The sequence below is a fragment of the Mercurialis annua genome, linkage group LG1-X (genome assembly GCF_937616625.2).
Source record: "Mercurialis annua linkage group LG1-X, ddMerAnnu1.2, whole genome shotgun sequence".
NCBI classification, from domain to species: Eukaryota; Viridiplantae; Streptophyta; class Magnoliopsida; order Malpighiales; family Euphorbiaceae; genus Mercurialis; species Mercurialis annua.
The window spans coordinates 5,329,348-5,344,918 of NC_065570.1; the positions used below are offsets into that span (position 1 = coordinate 5,329,348).

Sequence of the window (15,571 nt, forward strand, 5' to 3'; positions counted from 1 at the left end):
ATTAATTCAGTTTATCATACAAAATATGCACTCGGCGAATTAGATTTTTTTGGATTGTGAAATAGAAATAGGGATGTAAAAGAGCTGACTTTGAGTTATGTCAAGTTCGAGTTCGAACTTGAAAGTGTTACATAAGTTCAATGCCACTCGAGACTGGCTCGAATAAGCTCGTATTTAATATTAGAAAATTTATAAAAAGATATAAAATTAAGATGAAATACAACTAAATTTAGAAGTATAACATGTCAATATAGAAAACCAATAAATTGCTATTTTATGCATGTAGGAGACTGATTTAGGTTCGGAAGTCTCGTAAATCTCTTTATTCAATACTCGAGCTCGGCTCAAGATTAAATACTCGAATTTCTCACCTCTCTTTGTTTTCTGGTTCCCAACAATAGCCTATGCAAAACATTCCTCAAGCTACGAAATCATAATGAGAATATATCCTGATAAATATCAACAATTGCAAACCCCATAAGTCCATAATCGATCTTATACACGACTTGCTCGGTTAAAATTACTCACGAAGGGAACAGAATTAAACTAAAAAAGAAACCGAGGGCCCACAGTGGCTGAGATGATCATTAAAATGTAACTATAAACACCAATGAACAAACAAAAAAATCAAGATCTTGATATAAGTTGCTGGAGCTTACACCTTAAATCCCTCCAGGGGTAGGTGTAAAGCAATTTGAATGGATTGATTCTGTTAGAACAGCAACCACGTCACTACTCAGCAACAGCAACGAAAGGAAGTCCCCTGGCAAATTAAACAAACACGCGTTAGCCGAGAGATAAAACAAGAGATTATGTTTTTTCAAACAGAACATCAGAATGCATTATTGGAGAAGTTGAGTATAGCTGCCAATTATGGAGAACATTGAAAATCGACTTACCAACCACCGTGCCTTGAAAAATAGTCATTATCCAGAGAAATGGCAAGGGCGACAGCTACAGCTCTCTCCGATAATGTCAAAGGACGGGAAACTTCCAACTCATGAATCTGAAATAGAAACAGAAAAGACCAAAACAGTATTGAATATTAAGATAACAAGGTAGAAATAAAAGAGAATCTGACTTTTTGATTTGCTTTTTTACCGCAGCTGCAGGACCGGTCTTTGAACTGGGATCAGAGCTACCAAATCGTATCACATACTGACCGGCATCAGTAAAGATCTGAAATGCATTTGAAATTCCAAAAAAAAAAAAATCATTTATTTACTTCTGGTAGTTCTTGGAATAGTTTAATGTAATACCAGCTAGAAATGACAAATGATCCCAAAAGAATATTATCGCAAAGAACAAAGACGAACCTCAAATCCAAAACCCCTCCAGTCACGATCTATTTGAGCTAGAATTTCATCATTAACGCCCTTCAATGTAAATGTCCAATTCCAAAGTCCAGGATTTTCAACCACAGCAAATTGCTTATTTCTGCAAATAACACCATTAGCTTAGATGCGACAGATCAAAGCAAAAAAAATATTGGAGTTGAAATTACCCAAGGTACAAATCATATATTCTCCTCCACAGATGCCATCGTCTATGAACCACACCAACTTCCTAGAAAGGAACAGATATTTGATACTTTCAGTTACTGAACTACTATTTACAGGCTCAAGTTTTCTCTATGGGGACTAAACCACTAATTTCAAACTGTACTTACCTTACCATCAATCTCTGCATATATGGAGCTGGTTATCCACCAAAATGGTCTCCGAACCTAGATAAATCAAATGGAGAGTTAAATATAAATCAGCCATCAATTTAAAACTTAAGTAATAGAAAACACAGCATTCTTTAACAGAAAGTCTTGACAAGGTCCTCACCCTAAACAGCTCATTACCCATAGCGTCCATTATGTTAGCAACAAAAGGGCGTCTTGTGCGAAGAAACTGCACTAAAACACAAATGGAATGAAAAAATTGGTACTTAGGAATCAAACAACTTGAATGAGCAAGATGCCAAATCCATGAGTTTAGTGCTGAACCGAAAAAGATAAAAATATAGACATTAATTCAGTAAATTTATTTCCTTCAAGCACAATCAGAGCAAAAACTCATCTTTAGGCCCGAGAATATGTATTGTGACTTTAACATGTATTATAAGGTTATGCTTGGATTCCTAGTAGACGAAAAATCTTATGTGTACAGATTCCAAGTATTGTGAATATTGCATTACAGACAAATGAGGAATGAACTGGTAGAAGAAAAGGAAGCATGAAAAATAATCAATATTCTTTGCTGAGAATTGACATTTCTTTGGAAGTAGATTGATGCAATGATTAAGTAGCAATTCTATCACAATCACCACCAAGAAACTCAATGGATTACACAGGAATTGACGATCAAATGAAGGGGGGAAGAGCCAGAATAAGGAGAGATGCATACCTGCCTAGCAAGTAAATTACTTTGCTCACGGATAAAACCTACAGGCTGCAGAAGATAATATAAGGAATTCAAAGTGTGTATTTATCAGTATGTATTGTCTTTTTTTTTTTTTTTTGAAATAGAGAAATAAATTATCAAAAGTGAGCAGCTTTTTTAGAAGAAAAAAAAGCTTAGATAATTACTCACTGCCTGAGGATAGCACACATCAACTACTGCATAACGGTTTTCCTGCAGTGTCATAGAAAATAATAATTAATAAATTAATTATTGATAATGATACCAAAACGTTTGAAGTATAGAACCAAGACAACACATCATAAAAGAAGAGGGAACCATGTCAATAAATAATGAAAAGAAGAGGGAGCCATGGCAATAAATAATTAAAAAATTAGGAATTAATCCAACCACGAAAAACGTAAACAATTCTTGTAAAGTCCATATGATAAAATTAAAGAGAAGAAAATACTCATTCTGAGAAAATTATTTAATATATTTTCTGACACTAATATCTAGGGCTTCTAATATAGATACTAATATATTGAAATAGAATGTGAAAATTAGCATCTTGAGATTTTAGTAGCTGAATGCTCAAATATTGAAAATAACCAGCAATCGATCAGATTAGTATAGATATGAGGAAACAAGCCAGCGTAGGGAAAATATCACCTGCTCAAAACCAAGCATCAGATTTGCCCACTCTATATCCCTGGTAATCAGCAAATTAGACCTAGCAAGCAGTGGTGCAACCTTGGCCTGTAAGAGTCAAGAAAATAAGAGAAAGTCACTCTCTTTTCATACTATGCTCGACAAATGTTCATTTGCTTTTTAATACACTAGTCTTCGGGACAAAGAGGAGCAAGTAACAAAGACACCAGGTAATCAATCACTATCAGCAAGAACTTTGAACGACTATCTTAAAACGAGGTGAAGGATAGACATCAGTTTAGAGATACCGAAACACATCAACTGTTGGCAATTCAATTCTCCACCACAGAAGCTAACCAAAGTTTCTCGCAACAACTCATAGCCCTAACAACAACAAATAATTCACAAGAAATTCATTTTTAAGCTTCGAGATTATGACAACTCTCACCGCTCCCTCATACTAAGAAAATGCAACATGTTCCAACCAATTACAAACAACAAACTTAGAACTCACCCCTGTGGCCCTGTCTATATTCTTAACAATATGCATCAATTGAATTTAACTTCAAAGAAAAATTCCAATTAGCACACGGTCTTGTCGCATTTCGAGTGTATAGCCTAAGCATTCATCATAAACATGGCAAAACTAAAGATACCTTAACATATCAAAACAAAGAAATGAACTCACTTCCTCCAAAGAATCCGGCGCTAAATAACCGGAAACAGATTGACTAGTCGGAGCCTGCTGTAGAACCGTGTCGCCACTATATCTGTTTTGTTTCATAGATCGACTCCACAACTGCCTCGTAATCTGATATCCTACATTCTTAGACTTAGTAATTTTTTGTTGTCTAGTTCGATTATTTCCTTTCTTTCTACATTTTTCCATTTTCATATCATCAATCCAAATTTGTGCAAGAAGATTTCTACTGAGTAATTCACCGTCGTTTCCGACACCACCGCCGCCTGAAAATCCGCGGATTGCAATACAACTTGTTCCGTTTGCTGGTAACCATTCGTGTTTAGTACTACTAGCTAGGTTAGATATAGCTGGAATTCTGCTACAAAGAGAACGGCACCGTTTGATTTGATTCATCTGGAAATGAAACCAGCTGAAATTGAAATCAAATTTGATGAATTTTTTAGCTAAGGTTCTTAATACTAAAACATTTTTAAAAAAATTAAAATGAATTGAGAAATGAGAATGCGCTTACTGTTATTGATTCAGTGATTTATTATTTCTGGCTTGAAGCTCGCTGTTCTTCAAAAATTGATTTTTGTGTTTTTTTTTTTAAATTTCTGTCGGCTTCCAGTTGAATCATTTGGCCTTTTTGGAAGTAAATCTGGTGCGGACGCAACTAGCATTGTTATGATGGGAAGTCAATGGATGTTAGAAACATGGCTCTGGGAGGGAAAATGTCAACCGTTAAGTTTGAAGTAAGATTTTGGCTAAACGTACGTTAAGACCCCTATACTTTCACTGTTTTATTTATCTGATTTTTTTTTTCTAAACTTTTGTCTTTATCTACTCCTTATTATTAATTTATATTGATTTTATAAGTCCTTTTTTGGATAAAAAGGAGCGTGCACTGCACTTGCCGGAAAACGCAGATGAAACCAAATTTAAAGAGGAACTAGATACATAAAAATTTAAAGTGCATGAACCTTTTGAATAGAAAAAATTTGATCTATTAATTCGAACTCATTTACCATTTTTCACGTGATAATAGTAGCTAAAAGTGAACACACACGTACAAATGTCGTCTAAAAAATGACTTATTAAATTAAACTCGTGAAATATAGGGACTTAATGAATACAAAACATGGAAAAAAAATCAAATAAACAAAATGGGAAAAGTATAAGGGTCTCAAGATGGGTTCGACCGAATGATTTGGTACAACCGGGCCCAGGTGAGCAGATTGACAATCCCATTTGATGAAGCCATGTGGCATCTGCCGCCATGTCCAGCTGAATTCTGATTAATCATCATTATTGTAATCTTTGACTATCAAATTTTGTAGCATAATTCTCTTCTATCTACCAATTAGCAGACTCCAGCAACTTGATGATTCTTCATTGGCTAACAATTTGTATGCATACCATCAATTTTGGTATCTTTATAATACTATATGCAGTCTTCAATTATTTTCTGTTTAATTCGGCACTCTTCATTTTCTTTTATTTTCAATGTTTACGGTCTTGAATTGATTTTTGTGATTCAATATGCTTAATCTTTGAGTTGACAAGAGTAATTATTACAAATATAGGACTCACTAAATTAGACTGTTTATCAATGTGAGTGGATCCACTGTAATTAACGCTGTATATCAATCCTGTTGTTAATTAAGCTAGACTTCTGTAAGTTTGTGTTTTTAATGGATCAATTGCTTTATGACTACTCAGGCATTTGAATGTGCAGACTTTTACAAGTTCCAAGTATGGCCTCTGATTTCAAAGGTAAACCATTAGTCCTTTATGTGTTTGAAACAAACTATTTAAATGAGATTTTTCTGAGTTGTTTTGTGTTTTTCTATTTCCAGGGAAAGCTATTGTGATTATGGGTGTCAGTGGTGCTGGGAAATCGTAAGTTTTACGCTCATACCGTTGTTTATAATGTCGAAAAGGCTCGACTAATCTCTTTATCTCGTTGCAACTTTTGTATTCTTCTTGGTGATGAATTTTTCACATTGAGTATGTGCTTCGACAGGACAATCGGTGAGATATTAGCGAGAGATTTGAAATGTAAGTATCTTGATGCCGATGATTTTCACTCACTCTCAAATAAAGGTATTGACATCTTTTTAGTACTATCTTTACTTATTTTCTTACTCATATTATACTGCATATGAATCTTTTTCTTTTACTCTGCTGGAGTGCTTGCCTATAGAAAAGATGCGTCAAGGTATTCCTCTTTCGGATGAAGATCGAATTCCATGGCTTAAGAGTCTACAAGATGCATTAAGGGAGAGTTTGATTGGTGGAGAAACTGTAATACTTGGCTGTTCTGCACTGCGGAATAAATATCGAGAAATTCTTAGATCTGCTGACCCTTATTACAAACTTGGAAGCTACGTCAGTGCGGTTAAGTTTGTGTTGCTAGATGTTGGTGCTGAGGTACTTGCTGATCGACTAAACAAAAGAGCTGCAGAAGGCAAGCATTTCATGCCGGCTACTCTTTTGCAATCACAGCTGGACTTGCTGCACATTGATGATTTTGAAGGCATATACAAAGTTGATGCTACTCAAAGTCCTGAAGCAATTGTAAATGCACTTAAAAGCTTTGATTTCATGACCAAGAGTGCTTAGCGGAAATTATATTCTATGTTGTGTATTGATCAAGTCCATTGCATGACATTGAAGTCTTTCTCATTGCGGATGACTTCCATTTCATGGATCACAGTCTCGTATCAAAATTCAATTCAAATTGTATTCTATCTCACACCGTCGTCATTCATCATCGAGACGAGACCAATTAATGCTGTTAGTGTTGCTGCATATTACTCCAGATGTAAGGTTAAATAAATTTACTTGGCCTAATAGGGAACTGTATCATTTACAGAATCATCCTTCATTAAATCTGGTTTAAATACTTGCATATCTAACAATGACCATCATCATTCATAAGTAAATTCAATAAATGTACATGAAATGCCATTTTCATAAATTTTTCTACAAAAAGTCATTTTCATAAATTTTTCTACAAAAAGTCAGTGAGGTGCTTCAATCAATAAATTAACACATTGCAAGAAGATAATTATAAAAGAAGAGTCTGTTCATTTCACATAATTGAACACAAAGAAGGCCAGTTACACAGTAAAAGGCTGGCAAAGTATTAATCCTTGCAACATCAGTCAACAAACTATGTTAATTTCCGTTGGCTTGTGGGGTTTTTTGACAAGTCTCATTTCGTCGCAGATGAGCGACGATACCTTCCTTGAAACAAGATTTCTGATTATGACCTCTAGCTTGTCCTCTAACCAAATTTCCAAGTGAAGGGAGAGAGAGGCTGCTAATGAGGGACTACATTCTCGTTATGGGGTTTGCAAATGAGGGACTACATTCTACTGAAACAAGATGTCAATGCCTTTCTGTACATACATCTCTGACAGCAACAACTTGAAATCCCTCCATCCACTTTGGAAAATATGCATATTTCTGATTAGGACCTCTTTCTAGCTTGTCCTCAAATCTGATTTCCAAGTGAAGGATGCACTGCAAATCTTGTTATAGCTACCTGCAACAAATTACTGACATTTATGAGATCATAGGAGACAGCTACCCCATATGTGATAAATGTAGACAAAAAAATCCAAGAACTTTATACCTGGACCTGGACAGTCTGTTTGCTCTTTGAAAATTCTGAAGGAGCTGTGTTCGCTACTTCTTGTCCCAAAGATGAATGTTGTTTAGACCAATCAAATCCAATTTCTACATTATAATCAACGGATGCGAGTAACATTGGAAAATGGCTCAGAACTTGCTTTTGGAGCAGCTTTAGCCACTTCTGGAACGCCAAAAACATTCCAGAATCTCAGTGTTTCATCACCTGCTGCTGTTGCTACTGTGCAACCATCCGGACTCTGAAAAGGAAAATTCACCACACTATGAATATTCTGGAAATTTAACAAATTTAGTGAAGTCGTCAAGAAATTTAATTAGATTTTACCTGGGCCATATAAAGGACTCTTGAAGTATGACCAGTGAGTTCTGCCATTTTCACCATGGATGGATATTTCCATAAAATAAGCTGATTCTGAGTAAATCCATGGGAGCTGAGCAGTTCCCTGTCATTCTTGTTCCACAGCAGAGAACAAACTTGAGAGCCAGTGTCTACTGAATTCAAGCAAGCCCCTGTGTGGGTATTCCAAAACTTAATAGTCCGATCACCACCACCTCCTCCGGTAGCCAGTAAATTTCCTTGGAAAGGGCACCAAGCAAGAGCCTTTACTGCAGAAGTGTGATCTTCAAGCCTATGAAGCCATTGTGTGGCGGAGTTCGATGTCGCAGTAGATCTATCCCATATATGAACAAGGTTATCATTTCCTCCACTAGCTAATTGTTGGCCGGAAGCTGACCATTTAAGCCCGCAAACCTCTTGTTGATGCCCTCTGTATGTCTCCACGATGTGCTCTCTAATTCTCACATCATGGTTAATAATTAGGCTGTCCATTCCTCCTGTAGTAAGGATATGGTTGTTCCATGCCAGAGCCCCGACTCGCGATCTGTGACCGCCTTTCATTGATCTCAGCTGCATATAACACATATCAAAACAATCAGTACAGTGACTAACAAAAGAAGGCACAAAAGAACAGAGAAAACATCAATGTCAGGTAATAACCTGTCTATTAGCAGTAGAATCCCACAATTGGACTTCAGAACTATTCAGGCCAATGGCAACATGGCGTCCATCAGGAGCCCAATTGACACTGGTAATAGGACCAACTTCATCATCAACAGTCACAAGCTCAGATGTAGAACCGTCAGTTGCATTCCACAAGTAGACTGTATTTCCAAGAGCTATAGCTAGAACATTGCTGCTACCCCAATCCAATAAGTTCAAGTAGAAGTCATCAACAATGTCGGGAGCATCCAATGTCCTCTCAGAAGTCTGCACCAAACAAACAAATAATCAAACACTGGACACAAAATCAAACAATCAAAAACCCGATTAGATTAAATTAGATTCGATAAGCTACCTGAGGAATGTGTCTGCGAGGCTTAGTAGGTTTAGCCTGAAGATGAGTAGATGAAATGTGTTCTTGAGGAATCAACTCAACAGGAGTAGGAGGCTTGTTCTTGAAAGCAAGAATCCGAGATCTGTTCATGTTCAATGTTTCCGCTAATCGCTTCCTGTACGCCTCTCTCGACGGTGAACAAACTGCTGGATTCTCCGGACCTTTCTTACCTTCGGTCAACATGTAATGCGCATAGTCGAAATCCATAGCAGATCGGTTCGGTATAAATCTATCCAACTGATACAAAAATGCATAAACAATCAATACCCAATTCAAATAAACACGAAAAAAAAAGTAATTTACAAAGATTAAACTGAAATGAAACACCATACATTGTCTTTAGAATTCTTTCTTTGAAGAAACTGTTCTTGAAGTGGGTATCTCGATTGAACTTTTCCTGCATCCATAATTAATACCAAAAAAACACACACAAAACGCAAATAATAACAGAAACAAATAGAAACTAAAAGCTAAACAAGATTAAACATACGCAAACAGATATTAATAATTAACTTAAACAAACCCTGCAAAAATAAAGGTTAGATAAAGAAATTCAAAACTAAAGCAGTATAGAAATTAAAGATTAATGTGAGTCGGCTATGCGAGAATTGCTTAGGAGAGAAGTTATAATCAATATGAACAGACGAGAGAGATGGTGATTGAGAATTGAATTTGGTGGCTTTATATAGTACTGATTGGGATTGCAATTAGGGTTTCTTTTTTCTTGATTTGGGTTCTCGCCGTCAAGTATGGTTTGTTTTTTATTGAAAAAGAAAATGAGAGTGGCAACGGCTACCTTTGTGATCCAAACTAGCCGTTATAATATAGTGACCAAAATGTCCATCAAATGTATAGTTATTTACTTGGCCGTAATCTTATGTTTTACCTAATTTGGTTAGAAAGAGGAGCTCAAATAAATCCTACTAGTATACAAATTCTCTTGTCATAATTATGTTATGGGTTTTTTTTTTATATTTATTAATTAAAATTTAAATATGATCAATATTATTTTGAAATAAAAAATTATATTTTTAGTGTCTTGATTTTAAACAATATCTATTTAGTATCAACATTTTTTTAAAAATAATAATTAATTTTTTGTAAGGATATCAAGATATTTGGTTTATCAATTTTGATTATATATAAGCAAGAATATCATTTACACACTTGACACTACTATCATTTTTTTTATTAATATGAGGATACAATTTAAATAAATGTACTATTTATTTTTAATATTTTAGCATAAATTGAACATTTAAAAGTACTTAATTAGTAAATTTTTAAAAAAGTTGAGTTGATAAAAGAAATGTAATTTTTTTTTCAGAATGAAGAAATGCAATTTTAAACATTAAAATATAAATATCTAAAAAATTAATATCATTGATAGAATTTTGAGAAAAGTACATTATCCACCTTCTTCTAAAATTTATTACATAAATTTTAAAAATTATTTTTTTAACTTGACCACTTAAACATTTTTAGCTTAAATACTCTATCAGAGTCCGATAGACGGATAGAGTATTTTTAGTGTATTTTTGGCCGAAAAATTGTTTGACCAGTGACATCCGATCAATCAACACATGATATGCTAATTGTTGACTAGTGAAGTATTATTTTTGCTAACTTTTATATATGAGTATATTTTCAGTGTGTAATATGTGTATTTAATGAGATCCGATGAATTAAAAAAATAGCATATTTTTAGTGTCTTCCTTAATCATGTATTATTGTATATATTCTTTTCAGTATCTCGGAGAATTATTTTTCTGTGCTAGTACTTATGTAGTAATTTTTTCGGGATAGTTATGTAAAAAGCCCTAAAAACTTTTCTTTAAAAAAAATATTAATATATTGATAGTAAGTAATATACAAAATCTATAATATCAACTAATACAAAAGCAATCATAAAAGTATTTGATGACGTGCAGAGAGAGAGAAGATAGAAAAAAATTATCATAAAATGAAGTGAGAATATTTGAGTTTTTTCAATGTAAAACAGGTCATATAACTCATAAGTTTAGATATCAAAATCGAGAAAAAAAAAGTTCAGTTGGTGCATTTTTTTCCTTACAAAACTGGAGATTGCTAAGTTCTGATTCTTCTTGTAGTCTGTTAACAGTAAAACTTAAAATTGTCTAAAATCCAAACACTTAAGACATTCAAATGAGATGAGCATTGCTTTGCTCAAAACTCTCATGCAACTTCATTCTAGGCTTGAACAGAGCAACATATTGACCGGTCTGGCTAGTTTTGCTGTTCTAGTTCCAACCGGAGCTTAATTTGATTCAAAACCATATACCATTCGGTCTACTTCTGTAAAAATTAAAAAGATAATAATTTTCTCCTGACTCAAGAACCATTGAGAATCAATATTCAGTGAACCGAAACCAATCAGGAATTGACTCTAAACCGGAACCAAACTGTATATTTACATATATAATTTGTAAAGTCAGATCATGGAATCATGGAAGAGAAACACATGAAGGTGAATACGCCAATGAGTCAATGACAGCAAAAAAAATGACCGGAACATTGTGCTGCAACGGTCACCTTTCTACATAATGTCCTGCAGCCAGAGTCATCGAGACTAATAAATATGCAATTTTGAGAATTTTACTAATCAAGCGAACTGCCTTCTCATGTAAGTATCTTCGTGTACGAAAACGGGATCTCGAGTGCTCTGTGGTTGGGGGATATGAGGATGTCCCATGGCGATGCCAGTACCGGGATTAGAAACAGGAGGAGGGTTGCCCCATTGATGATTAACACTCTTTGCTATGTTTAAAGTTAGATAGTAGAGAATGCCAAGGGTGACGCTTGCAAGAGCCAACAACGCGCCGCCTGCAAAGACTCCTGGTTTGACAACATAGCAGTAGTAATTCCCAAAGTACATGCTCTCTTCACCATGTTGATCGTTAAGTGCAGCACCGGTAAGTAATAGAAGAAAAGCTATCACAAATGTGAACCTGCATATATAATATAAAAAACATGAAAGCGAGAAAATTATTATTTTATATGATTATGCTTAAATCCAATACTTCTCTTTTCTTCTCTGCATATGTCTTATGTTGGATAATTAGTAGGTGTTTAGTTCAGCTGTCTCAAGATCAAACAGGAGTTGTTTGACATCAAACAGCTAAATTAGGTTTTTGTGGTAAACTAATATAACCAGCAGGTTATCAAAGCCTTTGTGTAATTTGTCTCGATATAAACATGTAGCACAGAGATATAGTTGCTACAAAAATCATCCGTTGAGTGGTTCTTTCGTCTGATCAGTTAATTAAAAAAAAAATGCTGATGTCCTGATCCTATACTCGATAATAAATTTAAGAAAACATAAACAAGATTGCGTTAATAGCTTACAGATAGAAGCATTCAAGTAAACATACTAAAGAAACATTTTTTACTTGGAAGATAAATATAAAAACCATCAATTAAGGCACTAACACAGTAGTCACAGAGAACTTTTAAAATGAGTGGTGATAAAACCTTCTGAAAGAAGTAAAAGTAATAATTACCATGAAACGACAAAGCAGAGTAAAGCGATTGTCCAATTTGAGTTGGAAGTATGAGGGCTTCTTTTGCAACAAATGCATCCAGTTGCGACATTAATAATCACTTGAGCTAACATAAGTGACGTAGCTGAAGTCAGACCAAGAGCCAGAGCAGGACTCCGAGGATATGTACATTGTGTGGCAGATGTAAACTGAACCTCAGAACCCTAGAGGATTATAAAAGGTATAAGAAAATGAATCCTATTGAGCTACTTTAATGAATTACAGTAAGCATAAGAAAAAGTGTTATGGCAGGCAGCAAAACTATACGAAGTTAGAGGCAATAAAACGAATAGAATGCATCAACTAAAGCACGCATCTTAAGAAACTAAGAAAGTATTAAGTTGACATTGAAATTCTTAGGCAGACTATAGATCGACCTTAGCCTTGAGGGCAGACAATTAGAGCACCTCATACCAACAAAGCCAAATTGGAATCATAGCCGCAATTTATCTTCAAGAAAAAACAAAGTATGTAGTTTAATTTCATTAGCTAGCTTATGCAACATTATGAACATTTACAAACTTGCTACAGAAACCACCGTCTCCTTTCTGAAAGCACGATAAGCTCCTATCTTTATAATCTCAAAAAATGTTTATAATAGTATTAGAAGAGAAACACAAAAGTATCAAATGCTGGAGAAACCTTCATCTATACAAACAAAGTCCTCAAAAGATCATCCCAAAAGTCCACCGCTATGTTGCATGGAAACTTCTCTAGTCCTACGTTAGGCATTTCGTTTCCATTTCCAAAAATACTTCAAAATCTCTAAAACCACAATATTTATGACTTATTCTTGACAAAGTTTTTGCATTTTCAAGCTACATACACCTCCACATTGATTACAGTAAATAAAGTTGAATCTAAAGAAATCTAAGTAACCTACATTAAATGAACCATTAATCAATACGGTGATGGAAACAATGTCACAGATTAATTTCTTTAATTAAGGATTAAACAAAAAAAAAACTCCAAATTGAAAGAAACCTTTTTTTTATCACAGAGAAAGCACAGAAACATATCTAAAAATGCAAAATTTATCATTTTAGCCAACTGGGTATTGCACAAACCTATTATCTGATTATAATAAAAGCATGACAACAATAAGATCATCAAAATCAACTACTTAAATTCCTTTTCTGTTTTTTTTAAACTCTTACCAACCAAAAACAGAGAGGAGAAGCAAAACACAGAGAGAACAAACAGAAAAAAGAAACACAGAACCCAAAACAAGATCTAAGAAGAGAAAAAGTACTTTAATTCGAGTGCCTTCTGCACCAAAACCTGTAGAAGCTGATAACAGTCCCAAGAGACCAACAACACAGCATAGAATCAGGGCCTTTCTTTCCATATCTCTCTCTAAACACTGCCGTTTTATCTCTCTAGAACAAACCACAGTCTTGTTCAAGCCCACTGTAAGAAATTCTGTGAAAATGGTTTTCTTTTTTTAAGTTTGTGTTTAGTAGTAGTGGAAAAGAGTAATAAAGAGATGCCTCTTTGTCTGAAGACGAAACGTAAAGTTGGTTGATACTACTATTAATCGTGGCACTCTAACCCCAAGGCGTAAATGAGTTGGTAAGGCACTCTTCTAGCTTAAGTGAGGTCGCGGGTTCGAACCGTACTCATGTATGCAGCCGTTTAAAACTTGGGGCCAGAGTTTTGCCTCCCGAAAGGGACCTACCCGGCTCGAGTGGGGATTAGTCTGAATGTGGAAGGCTTAAAGGTGCCGTCTCATAGTTGAGATCCGTTCAGGACACCTCATGTACCTTGTACCAAAAAAAAAATCGTGTCATTCTAAAATACCAGGAAAGTTGCACTACCACAACTGTTGCGCTATGTGATCCGTGTAATAAAATAATATTCTTTTTGTTCAATTGTCTACTTTACTTTTATTATACAGTTTAAAAAAAATATTATTGTTTATGAATTTTAAAAAAAAAAAATTTCTTTTCTTATCATATCCTTTTTAATATAGAGTCCATTTTTAATTTACTTTCAATTTATTCATTAGTGGATTTTAAATAGAAATAATATAAAAAAAATTGAGTGTAAAATTAGTCACTTTTTGAGAGTGGACAAAAATTTTGAAATAAAAAAATTTCTCAAAATGGACAATTCTATTAGAACGGAAAGAGTAATGTGTAAGCATGTAAAAAATTTAATGATAAAAAAAACTAAAAAATTATATTATAAATATTTATTGTTTTATTGTACAAATGACGTGACGCAATACTTATGTGTAATAAACACTCAAAATACTATCATTATGTTTTTGTAAGTTTTATTTAAAGGGGGTAAAAGTGGTACTATATAATAACACCAACACTTTTTTAGTGGCATCTATCTATTTCCTGTCGCTTTACACGACGGAAATTAACCAAATCTTTCTCTCATTTTCAAAATGATAAAACAAAAAGGCATCACACATGATTTTGGTCCCTGTAATTTTTCTGTTATTGGATTTGATCTCCTCACTTTTAATTATCAATATTGAATTCTTATAAATTTTAAATTTTATAAATATTGAGTCCTTCCGTCATGAAGCGTGTCAATATTGTTTTCATTTCATACTAAAAAAGTAATTGCAGGACACATCAATAAAAATATAATATAAAGACTAAATTTTAATAAAGTTAAAATATATAAAAGAATAAAAAAAAATCAGTTGTATTAACGGCGCGTAGCATACAAATACTATATTTTCATAATACAAAAGAGACATAATACCTCAGGAACTATAAATATAAAATTTAATGTTGATAAATAAAAATATAAAGTTCAATAAATAAAAAATAGAGTTCAATCTCAAATAATAAAAAAGTACATGGACGGTTTTGCCAAAATAAAAAGTTCTCTCTTTTTTTATAGTCGGAAAGGGGGCGCGTTTGTGAAAGGAATTGAAAACGTGACCTAGCACTTATACCATTTAAACTATAGTTATTAGCTAATTGTTAAAAGAATCATCTATCTTACTAGTTAATGGAAATAATGTCGAGTTTTTATTAATAAATTATAAATTATATTTAAATTCATAAATTTTATAAAGTTTATATATATAAATTATATTTATATAAATATCTCAATCCAGAAAGTGATATAAAAATGAAAATTGACTCAAAAAATTATTCATGCGGTGAATTGTGAATGTGTAAATAAAGATAAATATAAATTAACAATTTGAGATTTTGTAAATTATGTTATTAAATGTATTAATTTAAATTATAAATTATAGATCAGATA

General features: G+C 33.7%; 4 protein-coding genes across 9 annotated transcripts; 1 reads left to right on the forward strand and 3 right to left on the reverse strand.

The window, feature by feature from the left end:
- Positions 1–424: 424 nt before the first annotated feature.
- On the reverse strand, positions 425–4,370 carry LOC126665955 (altered inheritance rate of mitochondria protein 25). 2 transcript variants are annotated; one of them, XM_050358900.2, is made up of 12 exons: positions 4,253–4,370; positions 3,727–4,134; positions 3,060–3,146; positions 2,580–2,621; positions 2,394–2,438; positions 1,833–1,898; positions 1,670–1,726; positions 1,505–1,566; positions 1,317–1,437; positions 1,102–1,179; positions 900–1,006; positions 425–763 (listed from the first exon to the last, which is right to left on the reverse strand). In XM_050358900.2, exons 2-12 carry the CDS (start codon positions 4,132–4,134, stop codon positions 733–735), a joined length of 1,104 nt encoding a protein of 367 aa, XP_050214857.1. In that variant the 5' UTR covers positions 4,253–4,370; the 3' UTR covers positions 425–732. The 2 variants fall into 2 exon arrangements, with proteins under 2 accessions (XP_050214857.1, XP_050214856.1); XM_050358899.2 differs by having other exon boundaries at positions 3,727–4,150; positions 4,253–4,369.
- A 643-nt stretch (positions 4,371–5,013) lies between these two features.
- On the forward strand, positions 5,014–6,478 carry LOC126655804 (gluconokinase). Of its 3 annotated transcripts, none has more exons than XM_050350124.2 (5): positions 5,014–5,150; positions 5,443–5,496; positions 5,580–5,622; positions 5,747–5,826; positions 5,927–6,478. In XM_050350124.2, exons 2-5 carry the CDS (start codon positions 5,451–5,453, stop codon positions 6,343–6,345), a joined length of 588 nt encoding a protein of 195 aa, XP_050206081.1. In that variant the 5' UTR covers positions 5,014–5,150; positions 5,443–5,450; the 3' UTR covers positions 6,346–6,478. The 3 variants fall into 3 exon arrangements, with proteins under 3 accessions (XP_050206081.1, XP_050206074.1, XP_050206082.1); XM_050350117.2 differs by having other exon boundaries at positions 5,014–5,129; XM_050350125.2 differs by lacking the exon at positions 5,014–5,150 and adding an exon at positions 5,182–5,334.
- Positions 6,479–6,755: 277 nt separating this feature from the next.
- LOC126655778 (cell division cycle 20.1, cofactor of APC complex-like) lies at positions 6,756–9,528 on the reverse strand. 3 transcript variants are annotated; one of them, XM_050350086.2, is made up of 7 exons: positions 9,107–9,527; positions 8,736–9,011; positions 8,378–8,647; positions 7,706–8,287; positions 7,364–7,619; positions 7,206–7,273; positions 6,756–6,998 (listed from the first exon to the last, which is right to left on the reverse strand). In XM_050350086.2, the coding sequence occupies exons 1-5, from the start codon at positions 9,179–9,181 to the stop codon at positions 7,479–7,481; spliced, it is 1,344 nt and encodes a 447-aa protein (XP_050206043.1). In that variant the 5' UTR covers positions 9,182–9,527; the 3' UTR covers positions 6,756–6,998; positions 7,206–7,273; positions 7,364–7,478. The 3 variants fall into 3 exon arrangements, with proteins under 3 accessions (XP_050206043.1, XP_050206051.1, XP_050206039.1); XM_050350094.2 differs by having other exon boundaries at positions 6,756–7,273; positions 7,370–7,619; positions 9,107–9,528; XM_050350082.2 differs by having other exon boundaries at positions 6,756–7,273.
- A 1,621-nt stretch (positions 9,529–11,149) lies between these two features.
- On the reverse strand, positions 11,150–13,845 carry LOC126655798 (uncharacterized). The gene is made up of 3 exons (XM_050350105.2): positions 13,587–13,845; positions 12,296–12,498; positions 11,150–11,743 (listed from the first exon to the last, which is right to left on the reverse strand). The coding sequence occupies exons 1-3, from the start codon at positions 13,680–13,682 to the stop codon at positions 11,398–11,400; spliced, it is 645 nt and encodes a 214-aa protein (XP_050206062.1). The 5' UTR covers positions 13,683–13,845; the 3' UTR covers positions 11,150–11,397.
- Between the last annotated feature and the right edge of the window lie 1,726 nt (positions 13,846–15,571).